The following is a 17,634-nucleotide window of genomic DNA, read 5'->3' as shown; positions in this document are numbered from 1 at the left end:
ATACAGTCAGTGGTAAATTAACAAATTAATCACCGATATACATTAGGTATTTATAAACGATGGAAGAATATGTGCAATAATTCTCAACAATTAACACACATGGTCATAAAATATACTAAAAAACTAACAGGTAATTCTATACTATCGACAGTTTTTTTTTTAAAGATATAAAATTCCAGGCAAGGATGCTGCATAGATACTATTGAAATCATGATAAAAGTAATCGGTTTAGAATCAAAACAAGAAAATATTCAAGAGAGATACATAGTTGTTACCAAAGTACATTATCTTAAATATCTTATAAATAATAACACATTATATGCATCGTTGAATAAAAGCAGTTGCTGCTGGAATGGAGGAAATGATTTCGTGGACTAATATTTTGTTAAAAATATAACCATTTGTTGAGTATTACATTGTCTATGGTTTTATGGCCTCCATATACGATCAAAGGACTTACCAACGCATAGAACATTATGGCACTGTTTGAAAAAATCGATCCTGCTTTTACAGCAGTTTGTACTTAATACAAAGTAACTTCTCACCACTCTCATTTTGATACATTTTTTCACCTATACCGAAAGAAAACGAAGTTTGCACAATCCCATCATTATATTGTAAAGGAGGTATGTCACGGTGGAAGGAGCTAGCTGACATTGATAGTGACAGTATGGTTTACATGAGATGTTAATGTGTGAATTTTCAAATACTTAACTAAACATAAATACGGATTCACAAGCAGTGGATAAATAGCAGAATATCTATTACACATACTGTTTGATCCAGAATCCGATATGGTTTGGTAAATGGCTAACAACCATTCCTCGTAAAAAATCTGTCTGTTAAAATAACTTCCACTCAGCGGACATCCACAATAATTATGCTGCACTTTAAAGCAGAAACAGTGATTTAGTTCTTATAAAAATGTGGAATATTTATTATGAGAAATCAGAACCCTCTTTACGTGGTGGTCAAAATTCTGTAATAGTTTATTGTGCAATATTCGTTTGAGAAAATTCTTGGATCATTTACGGCGGCCTTTACGCAAAAAATAATCTGACATGAGAGATTGCGTAATTTGTTAGTTTACAATAATTAATTTACAACATTATAATGTCGGGAATGGCTTGCCGTTTTGAAGTATTTACATACACTATACGCTCGCTGAAAGCAAATTCGGAGAATACAAATGTTTCCCACCCACCCCCGCCACACTAACTGATTATTTCTATCATATCCCTAATGGAATGCTCGTTCATAAGATTAAATGTCTTATCTTATACCAATGTTACCAATGTTGTAATATAACTAATCCATGTTAAGCACATTCACCTCTAAGTGTTTAAATCGATACCATTCATAATATTATTAATCATAGATATTGCCTACTAGACATCTGACGCACAACCCACTTTACTAGTATGTATTCATAATGACATTTTTAGTAGGCCAATTCGCATATCATCTAAAAATGCAATTGTACACTCAGTTCATAATAATAATATTAAATGCACACCTTCACTAAATACATACATTAATGTAGTAAAAATCTTCAAAAATTCAAATTGATTTTCATTTATATTCTATTCCCTAATGAAATAACACCTCGGTAAACTATGAGATACTTTAGTACGTAAGTTTTATCCTATTGTTAAGAAGTTACATTCGAATCGAAGCTCGCCTCTGGGGAATTAAGCTTTACCAAAGTGTCACATAGTCTCAAAGTTTACGGTATAATGGCATGAATAGGATGGAGTTATAGCTCGCAACATCTCTCTCATTCTCGCTCACAGTGTTTGACACATTTGCAATAGGGTGCAATAAAAGCGTTTTCTCTCTAATATTTGTAGTTCTGTGAATATAAGTTGTAAAAATACAAATAGGAAACTTATATTAAATATTGAGTTTAATTCAACATTTAAGGGGCTCAAAACAATAATGGATCAAGTCCATATATTCTCATAATTGCTCCAATGAAGTTCATTTATGATAAAATCAATTCAGCAAAATGGTAAATCAAATATCGCTTGGAAATTTAACGGACAAACTGTACCTTTTCAGAACACGTACAAATGAAAAGCTTATTTACTTCCTGGACTTTGTTCATTATTATTTTAACCCCCTATCTGTGTACCTCACATGAAACGCTTAAAAAATTGTGAGTATATTTTTCAGGATTTTATTAAAAATATTCACTAGCATGTAGATGGTATAACGGCATGTTATCCCAAAAAACATAGCATTAATTTTGATGTTGCCTTTTGAGATGACTTAAAAATCTAGCGGCTGATCAGCCGACCCCTCGCCTGCACCGTCTTCATCGTCCGATGGTAAGCTGACAGCGTCATCAGACTCTGAAAGTCAAACAACATACCGTTATGAAATAATTGCGTAATATAACCTAGGTACCTAAATTACTAAAGCCAACCCGATGAGTAAAATTTGTATTTTGCTTGTGAAGAGAAGACAGTTATAGGTAATATAAACAAATGATATCTACAGGTTTATTTAAAAAAATATATTTAATGTTCACATTTTTGGAAAAGCATCAGAAACGCACTTATTCCTGTCATTTTAATGCCATCTAAGAATCAAGTCAGTAATATTAAATATTACTCTGATTTATGTTACATAGATGGGAGGGAGATATTAAGAAGAATTTAAAAGATCCCAGGTAGCACAGTTTTTATTTAATATTTGCAATGTTTGTACTTGGGTCTGTTGGTTCGCTTAATGGTAAGTAACCTAACCTAGCAAGCGAAATACGTGTGTATGTGAGACGACCACATGTGACAGAAATGAAACATTCAAAGTCTATAATTATAAACCCTAACCGGCTAGCAACAAAGAATGCAATTTTTCAAGAAGTTTTCTCATTTTATGAAGGTGCGTTCACACAGTTTCTTTTGGAATACTATTTCGATCGTAGGTTAACTGATTTCGACACAAAATATTTTGCATCCTTAAATGTAGTGTTGCTGGCTGGTACAAGTACATCATATACGGCAGAGTAACATTTTAATTACATTGGGCATCAGGAGACATTAGTTTACAAGACTTGCCATTGTTGTATGTTTTTTGTGATGCTTTCTTCATCACATATCCATAGGATTCAATCTACTGCACGTAAAAATGTTTCACTCAAAATTTTAAAATTCTAATAGGTATGTTTCTGACGTTATGTATTTATAAATGCAGGGAGAAGACAAAGCCTTCAATGAGTTTTATCACATTGATTATAGAGTATACTACATATTACTACTTCACACTGCCTCAGCATTGGGACATAGGGCAAGCACAAGTTCGCGCCACTTCCCTCGGTCCACCGCCAACGACCACCACGACCTGCAGCGCGTAGACCACTTTTGTAGTACTGCTGCAGGATGAGGGAAGGCCAGCCACGGCGACAAAACCCTTGAGGTTGTGCCACAAGGATACGGAGTGTCGCACTCTCTGGCGGCATCCGATACACATGTCCCGGCCGCGTGAAACATCTCTCCGTGATAACTTTAATTACGAACTCGAGTGTTTGTAACGCGGTCATATCAATGTACCCCTAAAATTTGGCAGACATCGATTCTCAAAGCTTAAATGCTGAGACCTTTGAACCTTAGTAAGATGCCACGTCTCACAGCCATACAGAATCACAGCAGCACACACGCGTTGAACAAAAATGTTTTGTCATTTTTATAGACATAAGAAAATAATAATTAAGTCTTAATTAGAAGATACGTGTGTATCTGTTACCTGGGCATCGAGGCTCTCCCTTTGTGCGTGTTCCGGAGCGCTCATTACCGTGCTTGTCAGTACACCAGCACAATCCCACAGAGGCGTGGCACTGCAGCGGTCGGTAGTAGCCCAGCGAATCACATTGCGGAACATACGCCCCTGTAATCAAATCATTTCTTTCATTAAATTGAACTGACAACCAATAAATTTTAAATAAGTAGCTATCAACATTGTTTACCGAGAGTTTGACTAACCCTTATGAAATTTTAGTAATAAAACACTTTGCTTGAGCGTTTATAATGCGGTAAATTTGGTAGCCGCAGCAAAACTAATATTTTGTAAGTTAGCATATTGTGAAGGTATGAAGTGAATTAATGTGATGGCTTGGTATAGCCACCATCATTGTTTGCACTTCTTGATACAAATGACATATTTGTAATTGATCATCTAAATATTCTCTAAATATCTTCTCAATATCTGTACAGGTTTTAGTCTACCCATGAACTTAAATAATACGAGAATAATTATTACAATTCAATTGCATATAAAGATGTCATTTGACGATACATAATTCATTTCCCACCAAATCATTTCAAGATGTTTCTCATTTTCACTTGTCATTGGCGTGTGTTGTCATATTCCACCATTTGGGTATAACATTGATACCGGATGAAGGTCTCCCACAGGAGACCACCTCAAAGGGAGGACCGAACCATCATATTTCCCAAAATACCACAGCCTACGTCCACTCTTTGCGGTTATCGCAACCCTCGGCTGAGCGGAGCCTGTCTCCTAGAAATTCGAATTCGTCTACGCTCCCGCCAAAACACAAACACGGTATCACCGGCCTTCTGCGCGCTCTGAAGCGGAGATGGCAGGCCGTGATAACGTCAAGGTCAAAGCGGGGGTGGGGGACAGAAACGCACGGGGTATTTGGTCAAGGCTGGTTTATTCATCGTATTGCAGGGTAGTCGTTACAGATACGATACAGGTTATTGTCGTCGTTGGCGGTCGGTTGGTAATTGACGGGCTGCAACGTGGTGTCGCGGCTGGGCTGCTGATTGATTGCTTGGCATCCGAGGCGAGTCAGTGCTTGCGGCGTGGCGATCTGCCGATGTCAGATGTGGTCTTTTTTGGCGGGCTGTCCGGAATGCTGGCTTGGCTTCGCGTCCGAGGCGAGCGAAGGCGAGAAGAGATTTCGCGGTCGATGCTGCTGGTTCGGCGGTTGATGTCAGAGAGATGCTGGCTGGTCGACGTATCAGGCAAGAGAGAGCTTTCGCGCCCATCCAGATCCAACTGCCAGATTCGCGGCGTCCTGTTTTATCCGTCGGTCGGGAAGCTCCCTGTTTTACCGACGGATTGACTAGTGGCGGCGCGAGCGGCCGTTTTTGATAGACCGCGTCTGTTTTGGCGGGAATTTGACGAATTTGAATTTCAAGGAGACGGGTTCCGCTCGGCCGAGGGTTGCGATCACCGCGAAGAGTGGACGTAGGCTGTGGTATTTTGGGAAATATGATGGTTCGGTCCGCCCTTTGAGGTAGTCTCCTGTGGGAGATTTCCATCTGGTATCAAACGACCTCTCCGGGAAACGACCGAACCGTCGTCTTTTCCATCAGCCTACCGTCGCTTGTCCTTGGGGGCCGGTTCACCTCTGTGCGGCTTTGACGCGTCCGATGGTCTTGGCGTGCTTGAGGCTCTTTCGTGTCAAAACTGCTGAGGTTTCCACTTCCACATGGTGGTTCCCTCGAATCGACCAGCTCATCGCATCCTTGGGCCGTCGAAGAGTGAGGTGGGACCTGTTGCGCCTGCTAGTCGCCGCCATTGTGTGACTAGAGACCAGGGCACCAATCTCAGCTTCCTCGTGAGGTTTTCGCGGAGGTGTCAGACATGTCAGTCAGGGACACTCCGTGATAGCGCCGGTTCCAAGAATAGACGTCTGGTGATGGGGTCTGGTGTTGGAAGTGGGACCTTGAGTTCTTGAGCGTCGTCTTCTCGCACGTCCAAGGCGTCGAAGCGGTTTGGCCATAGGTGTCGTAGTTTTAAGGCGGGCGTGACATCCTCGCTGGCGTCGGATGTTTGTCGATTAATGCTGGGGGTCTTGCTGTGTCCCTGGAATCTTGGCTTCCGCTTCAGTCTTCTTGGTCCCTCAGGTTGCAGATCCGATGTGGCCTTGGGCCGTCGGCGATTGAGGCGGTGTCTGATGTATCTGCTGGTCACCGCCGGTTGGGCAACCAGAGACCAGGCGACCAACCTCGGTCTGCCGTAAGGTATATCACGAAGGTGCCGGGCGTCGCGCCGGGGCACTCCGTGATAACGCCGGTGCCAAATGGTAAGCGGCTGGTTATGGGGTTTGGTACTGAAGCTTGACCTTGGGTCTTTGCGAGGAGTGTCGTCTTCCAGTGCGTTAAGACTCGCTAGGCTTGATAAGGCTAGTGGTTATGCTAGGCGAGACATCCGCGCTGGTGGCAGATGTTTCGCCTGGGTTTGAGGTACGAGCGCCGTTGGCTGGCACCTCGCTGTGCTGGGTGACGTCGGTCACGAAGAGCGTCGGCGTCGGTAGCCGGGGCATCTCCGTGTAGCGTCGCGACGCCGTTGGCCATGACATCTTACGTATTCCTCCGTGGGCCAGGGTCGACGGATGATACCGCTGGTCGGAGGAACATAACGATGCTGCTGTCACGTCTTGCGATGGAGCCGATGTCCATGCTGATTTGCTATCCAGGCTGTTGCTTCTGTCAGGCGCCACTGGTGTGCTGAATTCCAGGTTTCGGGACCACGCGGTTTTTTGCGCGGCCCCCCAGCAGTGTCTGGCTAGGCTTTCTACATCGAATGAACTCGCGGGAGTACGTTCCGCGCGATCTCGTGCGTCATTTCCGCTGCGAGAAACGCATCGCCTCGTGTCTCGATGTCGCGATTGCAAGCGCGAAACAAGGTCAATTTGACATTGTGACTACCGGCCGTGTGTTTCTCCCCCGGTAGAGTGAGTACTCGCAAATGTCACTGTTTGAGGAAGTTCACAGTTGTACTCACTCTGCTGGCGTATCTCAGGGTCGATGCTGGCTCCGGTGGACACAATCCTGCCCACAAGCCCCACGTTGACGGCGATCAACTTATCACCGGCCTTCTGCGCGCTCTGAAGCGGAGATGGCAGGCCGTGATAACGTCAAGGTCAAAGCGGGGGTGGGGGACAGAAACGCACGGGGTATTTGGTCAAGGCTGGTTTATTCATCGTATTGCAGGGTAGTCGTTACAGATACGATACAGGTTATTGTCGTCGTTGGCGGTCGGTTGGTAATTGACGGGCTGCAACGTGGTGTCGCGGCTGGGCTGCTGATTGATTGCTTGGCATCCGAGGCGAGTCAGTGCTTGCGGCGTGGCGATCTGCCGATGTCAGATGTGGTCTTTTTTGGCGGGCTGTCCGGAATGCTGGCTTGGCTTCGCGTCCGAGGCGAGCGAAGGCGAGAAGAGATTTCGCGGTCGATGCTGCTGGTTCGGCGGTTGATGTCAGAGAGATGCTGGCTGGTCGACGTATCAGGCAAGAGAGAGCTTTCGCGCCCATCCAGATCCAACTGCCAGATTCGCGGCGTCCTGTTTTATCCGTCGGTCGGGAAGCTCCCTGTTTTACCGACGGATTGACTAGTGGCGGCGCGAGCGGCCGTTTTTGATAGACCGCGTCTGTTTTGGCGGGAATTTGACGAATTTGAATTTCAAGGAGACGGGTTCCGCTCGGCCGAGGGTTGCGATCACCGCGAAGAGTGGACGTAGGCTGTGGTATTTTGGGAAATATGATGGTTCGGTCCGCCCTTTGAGGTAGTCTCCTGTGGGAGATTTCCATCTGGTATCAACGGTCTACCAAAAACGGCCACTCGAAACAGCGCCGTCGGTAAAACAGGGAGGTTCGCGACCGACACGATAAACAGGACGCCGCGAATATGTCAGTTGGATCTGGATGGGCGCGAAAAGCTCTCTCTTACATCGGACGTCGAACGAGAAGCATCAAGCATCTCCAGATTCTTCAGCCAAGCCGCAAGCCCCGATCCTCTATCGCATTGGACGCCGAACAGCATTAAGCATCGCCTCGGACGCGGAGCAACAAGCATCCTAAGCTAAAAGCATTCCGGACAGCCCAGCCAGCATTTCCCGCCAAAAAGACTGCATCGCCACGCCGCAAGCACTGACTCTCGCCTCGGATGCCAAGCATCAGCAGCCCAGCCGCGACACCACGTTTGCAGCCCGCCAAAGCGCCAATTACCAACCGACCGCCAACGACAATACCCTGTATCAACGACTTAAAATATACCAGCCTCAACACCATACACCGCGCGTTTCTGTCTCCCACCCCCGCTTTGGCCTTGACATTATCACGGCCTGCTATCTCCGCTTAAGAGCGCGCAGAAGGCCGGTGATAACATCACTTTCATATAATAGGTTCAACCTAGAAAGCAATTTTCTTCAAGATCTTCGGCATGGACATAAAATATTGCAAACTCACCGACAAAATGATTTCTCGCCGACCGTCTTGTGACTGCAGTGCAGGGGCGGTCCGCTTTCAAGAAGCATCGGCACCACTCGCCCCGAGTGACAAAAGCATCTCGGTTGGTATCACAACCTGACAAGAAAGGCTTCATACATTGCTCTTGGTCATCGTGTTCTGAAATTTACATAATACTCATCAGTTATGTGATTAGATTTGTTTTAAAATAGTTCTATTGAAAGAAATACTTGAATGTCAATATTATACATACATAGTCATAAAATTGAAATACATTGTTTGCTTTTTTAATTGCAGATATATGTACAATGAAAAATTTATTTACATAACTGGTATTAATTGATAACATCTAGACTTGTCGCAAGCCTAATACTACAAGGTTCTAAAGTGTGCGTCCTTGAAAAAACAAGCCCAACAATGAAGTAGTATTCTAAGCTGCCTCATTGTTACTTTTGTTTCTCCAAGGACAAACACTTAGAACCTTGTAGTTCTCCACTCGCATTGTGACTTTCACAGTTGTATATTAATGTATTGTGCTTTTGGGCGGTCATCGTGTGTTCTTCTTCCATCTTTTCTTGACGTTTAGGACTCATTGCAGAGGTTGTCTTCAGAATAGCTTCTATAATAAGCAGAAAATGTCGAGGAAAGAACAACTAAACTAAGTTTATCACTAGAATCGGTAATGGTGCAGCCTATCACACTCATTTTTGTTTGTGCTTCTTTGAGGTAAATTAATCCATTGTTAAAAATAAAGGCAATTGTGCTGCAGATGCCCTCATGAGCTGTTATAATTTTTTTTTACGAGAACAGTTTATTCCATGTAGACAATTATTAAAAATACCTTTTACTGTCGGCGCATAGGTTTTTCGATCCAATAATTGTTAATTTTAAATTTTAAATTTTAATACATTTTGATGCATCATTATCACAAACTAAGATTATATTAGGTAATATTAGGTTGGGGTAGGTTAGGTTAGGTTAGGTTAGGTTTGGTCTAAAAAGAAAGTTATAAAATCTCATGACGGCATCTGCGACACATTTACCAAAGTTAATATAGGGTCTGTATTTAACCTAAACTTACCGAGAGAATACAGGTCTTTGATTGACAGTTTTGAATCTGTGTCTCTATCCAAATGGCCGAACATCCATTTTACTTCTAATTTACAGTCTGAAGGAAAACCTATAGAGGAAAAGGTAAGTATTTAAGTTATTTAGCAATTTGGTAGTGTACATATTATGGAGGCATACATTATTATTGGCAACGCAACGCACAGGACCGAGAGAAGTGGAATCAGCTTGGAGAGGCCTTCATCCAGCAGTGGATAGATTCAGGCTGATGATGATGATGACATTATTATTATCCAAATAGTTCATTAAAATCATCTCTAGCTTGTTATGAAAGTGCTTGAAAGTAAATTCACAATGTAGGAAATAGAAAGCCTTATGTTATAAAAATTATCTGTGTCTGCAAATATTTGTGAAATTTTTATTTTCTCAAGGATCTTGAAAGAAAGACCCAGAGCCATATTTGTAGCTGAAAATTAGGATGGAGTTGTGACGCATAGATTGACATAATCCATAGCATCAAAATAGTCAAATTTAGGTGGGCTGGTAATATCCAATGAATGAACTTGTATTGTCCAGCCCAGAAAGATTTTGACGTAAACCATTGGAAGAGCGTTATCGTATAATCTAGAATGCGCAACCAATTGGCATCTCGTATAGAATAATAATAGCTGAGATTAAAGGCCAACCATTAATGATGATGATTATCATCTGATTTATATTTTTAATCAATTGGCAATACACGAGGGCAAAAATAGCTTTCGTGAAAGTATGTAGTATATGTACGTATTAATATTGCTTATTTACCTTTACTCGGTTGGTAGTGTGATACATGTTTCTTGTTGTTGTCATTCATAAGAACAGCAAACCAATCGAGGAGACGATCGGCCATACTGTCCATGGCAGAGTCACTGCAGCCATTGTTTGTTGTGGGGTTTTCTACACTATTTCCTTCATCCCACATATTGTTGTCTGAAATATAATAAACAAAAAAGATGATGTTATAATATTCACATAATTTTTTTTTTTTCGACCATGTCCGATCCTAATAGGATCATATGGGCCTCCACAGAGTAGAGGTCTGTATTAACAGATTTTGTTTTTTACGAGAAATGGATGTCAACCACTTGCTAAACCTATTAAGTCCATACCCTGACTCACACACAAATTGAAAAACAATATGTATACAAGCCAGACCCAGGATTCGAATAGTCCAACGCTTAAGCCGCGCGGCCACCGTGGACGTTAATAATTATTATCATCATACAAAATAATATTTATTTAGGTTTCTAAACTTCCTGTTTAAATAATATAGATGAAAGATTATTAACACGTTGATCGCCATGGGGGTCACCGGTGACCGGCATTGGATTACGTTCAGGGGGCCATGGGGGTCACCGGTGACCGGCAAAGAAGACCTGCCTTAGAGTTGTTCTACAGCGCCGGCGGGCACGCGCGCAGTGCATTTTTCGATACGCGGTGACCGGCATGGCCCTTCTGTATATTACTGCCACTTGGCCTGAAAATATGTCTTCCCAGTCACAAAATATAGGCTCACTAATGTAAAGAATGAACATAATGAAAAAAAAAGTTTTCCTTTTAAATTGTAAATGTGTTTTTGTTGATATAAAAATAAAAATTAAATAGATTATAAAAATGTAAGTTATAAAAAATATGTAAATAATAAAAAATATGTAAATAATAAAAAAATAGAATAAAAAAAATGATTATAAGGTATGTATACGTATATTTCCAGTTTATGTGTATCCAGGTATTATACTACCCAATTTGAAAACTTTTATTCCGTATTTGTGCCTTTTCTGTTTATTGTACTATCTAAATCTAAATATAATTCGACCGCGAAATGGCACCATGCTCTCGTCAACACATATGGACAGGTGACCGGCGAAGTGGCCGGCCCGGCGCAATAGAATAAATTAACTTGTTGGCGCCGCGACGGACACATGTGGCCGGCACATCATAAAAACCAATATTTACGTAAAAAAATCATCAAAATGAAAAAAAACATTATATTCTTTCATTACCTATAAAATAATACCTTAGAGACAAATAATCATTTTTTAACTATTTTATGTAAAACTAGTTGGCAATCAATGTGTTAACTAATTTGATACTTCGCATGATAATGATCTAATACCAACATATTCAATATTATTCTATATCTGTTCATCAATATAGGTACTGTCATATCCCGCCAAGTCGAAAGTGAGAAGATGCATTTCTCTTCTCGCTCAGTATGCTGGTGCTGGACATCGTCTGTTGCTGGGACTTCGGGAATGAACAATTAATTAACACTTTAACAATTTATTTATTTCGTTAATACTATTTGGTTACATTTTTCATACAATTTTTCCAATTTTTTTTTTTTTCTTAGGGCGAGTTTGATATTGTTTACTGTTTGGCTGTCTAGATGTCTAGAAGATTCTGCGCGCCAACAAAATGTCTCATGACAATTTTTTTAATCAAAGTGTCTCTTTGCCTTCATTCCCCTTCCCCTCTGCAGGCAAGAAGGATACCCCTTCCGCTGCGGCAAACAAACGGCCGCTCGCAAAGAAATGAGGGTGTTAGACATTATTATTTTTTTTTTTTTTGTTAACTGTCAATTCATGGTGGAACTGCATTGTATTGTTGTTTTATTAAATTAAAACAACAATTATTAATTTATTCAATGACTATGGACAAATTTAAAAATTGACTTATAAAAAAAGAAAAATGATTTTAATCCTTTTATCTAAATAATGCTTACCGATTAATACTTATATGCTAAGATTAATGTATGGGGGAAAAAGCAGAAATGAATATACCAAAAATGATAATACGCATTTTTTTCTCTCGTAATCGACCCCTGCTCATATTACTATGAGCCAGCTCGAAAATGGTTCAGACCTCTTTAGACCCCAGAGGAGACATCCCGCAATTTGTGACAATTTGGGGGTGTGACAGTACCTACCTATCTCTGTGATGGTAAACCCCAAATTAATTGTATGCAAGTTTATATGAATCATCGAGTTTCAAAAACCATTCTGGACGATTTTTTTAAGAAAATGACCTTTGGATGCCATTTTATTCATTACCTTAAAATCCATCTAGTTATCCGGGTGAGAGTTTCAAATTGCATGAAATCTCATCAGGAAATCATTTTAAATATTTGGGTCACTTACAAAAACCACTCCGTATGCGAACTGAGTTTCAAAAAGCATATAAAGTGATATCGGCCAATCAGGAGTCGCGATTCATACAAAAATGCAATATGGCCGCAGTACTGAATCTACACTCGGTGAGGTAAATCGCTCTAGTTTGCTATTGATATTTTGTCGTTTTCAATCGTATATAAAAAATGATTATTTGATAAGTGTTAGGAATTCTCTTCCTGGAACCTCAAGGAAGCGTTCAAGGAATCCAGATGCATGGAAACTCAGCATGCAATGCAAAGAAAGGTAAACACAATTTGACACTTCCATCCGTGTTTTCGCGGCATTTTTGGTGAATAATCCATAGGCGTGACTTTTTTCATTAAGTTTAGATACTTAAATTTTTCGTGTTATTTTCTGATCTACAAAAAGAAACCCTTTTACTCCCGCCTGATTTAGCCTAGCATATGTGAAAACTCCCAAACGATTTTTGCCAAAAAATCATCGATTTAGTTCTTTTTAAATAAATAATTCTATACAATATGTTTTAAAAATTTGAAACGTATAATTAAATTAAATTTCAAATATTATTGGTGTTCAATTTCATAAAATGCATAAAAGTAGTCAAAATGAATTTATATTCTTTAAAATCACATGACAGTGATTAACAAAAACCATTCTGTTCTTAAAGGTGAGATGCAAAATCCACTCTATTCGACAATGAGTTTCAAAACCCATTCTGCACAGTATTTAAACGAATATATTTTATGTTACAAGTTATCTGCATACAAAGTTATATCACATTTAGTAACACATTTGAAGACAGTTACAAAAAAAGAATACATTTAATGCTTCATGTGTATGCACAACCGTTCTTCGTGATTTACTCGAAACTTGAACAACCTTCCAGAGAGGTTTTTGAAACTCGATGATTCATATTATTTGTCATCAAAGTGAAAACATCTGAATTTACATGGAGATTTACACCATGTTGCAGATATTGTTTCACAAACAAAAACCCTATACAGTATTTTCAGTGAAGCTCACTATTCAATCAGTTTTCACACATTCTCGGATCAATCATTCTCAAAAAGTCAATTCTGACTGAGAAAATGAATTGTGAAAGCGTTTCTGCAAATCCTTTAAACACTAAGTAAATAAATATTATATAGAGCTGTCATTCTGGTTTAATTTGACACTTTGTAAGGGGAACTGAAGAATGTGTGTCATGGTTACCATGATGTTTTGCATAACTGGACATTTGCATAACATATTATCAGACTTTACTGCTTTCTTTAATCATGTTTCTATAACTACAATATCTCTATTGTATTTGTGTGGTTTCCATATTTGTGACATTTTGCCAGTGTACATAAAATTAATTGGGATTAGATTAATTTATTTACCGTGAACTGAAGACAGTCTATTAGGTTTCGTATCCAAAACATCATTGAATGAATTCTCCCGTGCTTTCTCTTGCATCAATTGCTGGAAATAAAAATAGAAAATCAATGACAGTTTTTATAGATTAAAATGAGTTAAACCAGATAATATAATTTTGAATAACCTCAGACACACACCGATTACCAAAAATCCTAGAAAAAATAAATTGGACTCGAGCTCACATCTTTCACTTTCCGAGTGGGTACTCTATCCTTTAAGCTATCGATCAATCTATGATTCATGCAAATTATTTCTAATACCTATGTTTCATATGAGGTATTTCAAATTCCAACAATCAATTCAAGTGATCGGTAATTAAGGCAAATGACATCATGATCCTAATAAGATCATATGGACCTCCACAGAGTGGAGGTTTGTATTAGCAGATTTTGCTTTTACGAGAAATGGATGTCAGCCACTTGCTCAACCTATTGGTTTCCATACTCTGACCGACACATAAATTGAAAAACAATATGTACTTGTCAGACCCAGGATTCAAACCTTGGACCCACAACACTATAGGCCGACGCTTAAGCTACGCGGCCACTGTGGGTGTTATGATGACATCATGTACTAGCTTAATAATTGTACCTGCCTCTACGTCAATAAATTTGCCACTCGGTACTACTCCGTCACATGTCAAGTACATATATCAGATAAAATTTAAATCTTTTATAGTCGCATCTAACACCATACTATTACCTACAATCATCAAAAAATATTAACGTGACAAGATTCTAAGGAGAACAAAAGTGTAACAAAATGAAATTACTCACGTTGTTGTACTTGGTGTACTTGATGTACTTGTAGTGTTTGTTGTCGTATCTGAAGTCTTCGGGAGTGAAGCTGTACTGGGCGTGTGGCCGATGTGGCATTGTGGACTGCATCTTCTTAACTCTTCGTTCGGCACTTAGCTTCTGCTGTTTCTTCTTGTTATTTTTGTCGGCATCTGTTATCAAAATGTAATAAAAATTAATATTAACTAAATGTACATGATAAAATTCAAATTTGAATTCTAATTGACTTAAGTTTGGTGCTATACCATTTGACTTGTTTTTAGTAACCCATTTTATGCCATCCATAATGCTAGTATTGTCATACGGTACCTGCAGTTTGCAGTACATATTAACATAAAGGTTGCAATGGAATTTATGATAAAATTGCATAAAAAATATCATGTAAAATTTTTAGATCAAGGCCCCTGGGAATGAAAGTGCTTAGAGCCTACGCAGGTCTTAAGACAGCCTTATTTAGGAGTCAAATTCAAATTTATTTATTTTTTACATACCGTGAACATTACAAATTTAAGACGATCACAACATGACATTTAAAAATAAAAATAAAAAATATGCATAATTAATTATAAAGCATGGAAGCACACTGAATGAGCGAAGTGGACCCTAAGGATTTATAAAACAACGTCCACCTATACTCATCCTCACGTAGATGGAATATATCAACATCTGAAGCGATTTGATTGAACAGAGTTATTGCCCTCCCAATTGGCATCACCAATGTCAGGTTAGTTCTGCTCCTCAGTCGAGTCGAGAGTTGTTAAAACTTTCCATATACATTCGAGAGTCGATCATTTTTCATGACAGTTTTTGCGATATCATTCAGCGGGATTCAGTCAACCGCATGTATAAGTATCAGTAGTGAAGGGTGGAGGCAGGCTGTTAAGATCCGACATAAATATGGCAAACTCTACTTTGTCAGTCATACATTGAACTAAGACTAATTATTGCAGATGGGATTGGTTAGTTTTTAAAATTCAATTAAGCCCTGCATTAACCTAGCCATAATAGAAATAATCATCAATAATAAATAATATTCATCTATCTATCTATAAAGTATCTAAAATTATGCCATTAAATCATAAATAATTTTAGATATTTATTTTCATAGATAGAAGAATATTTTTTTTCTATTGAGGTTTGTTTAAGCAGGAGTAACATGAATTTTATAAAACTGACCAACACCATCTGCAATTTTTACCTACTACTAATTCAATGAAAACAATTAAGTATGACCGACAAAGTGTACCTACACTATTTTTGCTGGATCTTAAAGCCTACCTCCTCCCTTCGCCACTGATAAGTGTTTCATTTAAAAAAAAAACAGTGATAATGATCAACAACTATAATACATTATATTCTCACTTCTGTCTCTTATAATTAATAACATAGCAGACAGGTGCATAGTACATTATTTTGATGTACCTATGTAATTGTTTTAATACCTACTGCTATTTTCAATGATTGTGATTGTGATGTGATTGAAGAACCATGGTCTTAATCCATTGGGCAAACATCTACCAACTGCTTTTTCTAAAAAGTCTGTCCTTCACAGGTGGCCAAAATCCACACCTAATTGTATAGTCGATAAAAACAATATAATTACCTTTATATTACATAGGTAATATAAATTTTATAAATATAATAAAAATATTATATTATACAATATATTATTTACCTTTACACGGACAGAAGCCTTTGCAAGACGCTCTGATATCCGAATGGTGAATGCAATTGTGATAGTCGAGTCTGCAGAGTGACGAGTACGTACGGTTGTCGGATCCACATAGGAATATTGGATGAATAACGGGACACGGTACACATCTGGAAACAAAAAAAAAACAGAAAATGAATATGGATACATGTTCCTTCTATCTAATATTATATCTCCCTTTTCAATATCTTAACAAAATTTCTAGATACAAATACAACTTTTACTTTGTTGTGGGTACAAGTCAAACCCTACTTTCATCTAAACTGCCAATATTTCCACATGCCTCTTCTGATTTTATTTTATCTTCAATTTCCCCAGAAATTATTCCCCACCAAAGAGGTGCTTATCAATCTCTTTGCTTCTCACAATATTCTCATAATAATATAGGAGTTTTTCATAAATTCCATAATAACATAGTGACTATCCCATATCTCTGTATAAGCAGTACAAAAGATGAATCCTTTTTTAACAACAGTTGTATTGAAGTAAATAATGAAACTCACGCAAAAGTGTCCGATTGATCTTCCATTTCATCTTCTGAGTCGTAGAAGACATCATCGTCTTTGTCGGACGATTCTTTTTCACTTCCCGCAGATGCAATGCTCGATGATCCACCAGGAACCACCAAATCTCTGATAATGGTAAATTGTATTTATTATTGTGCTATTTTTCCATTGAATTAAATTTTTTATTCTATTTTAACATTTAACCACTTTCATTTTCATATATTTAGACTTCAATATCTGGTGCAGGCTGTTTACAATGTGTATCTATCAATGGAACATTGGAAGTTAAGAACTAGTAAAAAAGTTGCAGAGAGCAGAGATCTTCACCGGAAACCACCTGACCAGTGATGTGACCTGAATCTGGGTTACATCACGGCCAGGATGAAGAAAACATGAATTATTTGTATATTTAAATCTATATACTTGTACCCGTTGTGTATGTAATTACACAAACGCGTACCGCACCAAAGCCTATCTAAAGCCAAAAACTACAACCGAGATGACGGAGATAGGGGACCCAGCCCCGGTGCTCAATATTCATGTAAAAGGCTATACACAGAACGAACGAAAGCAAAATCAAAATATGACGGAATAATGACATTAAATAAAATATTATTTTTGTATGTACAGCACATAACAATGTATTTGGCATCTTTCAATAGTTTGGATGTGAACTTTATTCCAAGGTGAAAAAATTATAGAAATGTATTTTAGAAGTGGATGAACAAAAGGAATGCAT

The 17,634-nt window shown here is 38.9% G+C and overlaps 1 protein-coding gene across 1 annotated transcript in view; it reads right to left on the bottom strand.

Moving 5' to 3' along the window:
• The window catches only part of Cow (Proteoglycan Cow), a 38,004-nt gene continuing 20,370 nt past the window's right edge, over positions 1-17,634 (bottom strand). The window contains exons 4-12 of the mRNA XM_085953967.1: positions 16,893-17,021; positions 16,354-16,499; positions 14,658-14,830; positions 13,845-13,926; positions 10,094-10,258; positions 9,303-9,401; positions 8,222-8,380; positions 3,748-3,888; positions 1-2,354 (exon numbers count right to left, since the gene is read on the bottom strand). Coding sequence (XP_085810093.1) covers positions 2,272-2,354; positions 3,748-3,888; positions 8,222-8,380; positions 9,303-9,401; positions 10,094-10,258; positions 13,845-13,926; positions 14,658-14,830; positions 16,354-16,499; positions 16,893-17,021 — 1,177 coding nt within the window. The 3' untranslated portion in view covers positions 1-2,271. The remainder of the gene's footprint in view (positions 2,355-3,747; positions 3,889-8,221; positions 8,381-9,302; positions 9,402-10,093; positions 10,259-13,844; positions 13,927-14,657; positions 14,831-16,353; positions 16,500-16,892; positions 17,022-17,634) is intronic.

Source organism: Rhyacophila brunnea, unplaced genomic scaffold (genome assembly GCF_057557595.1).
Source record: "Rhyacophila brunnea isolate RB1 unplaced genomic scaffold, BYU_Rbru_1.0 scaffold_10, whole genome shotgun sequence".
Classification (NCBI taxonomy): domain Eukaryota; kingdom Metazoa; phylum Arthropoda; class Insecta; order Trichoptera; family Rhyacophilidae; genus Rhyacophila; species Rhyacophila brunnea.
Note: the sequence above shows the minus strand (reverse complement) of the source record. Positions and strands in the feature narration are given on the sequence as shown.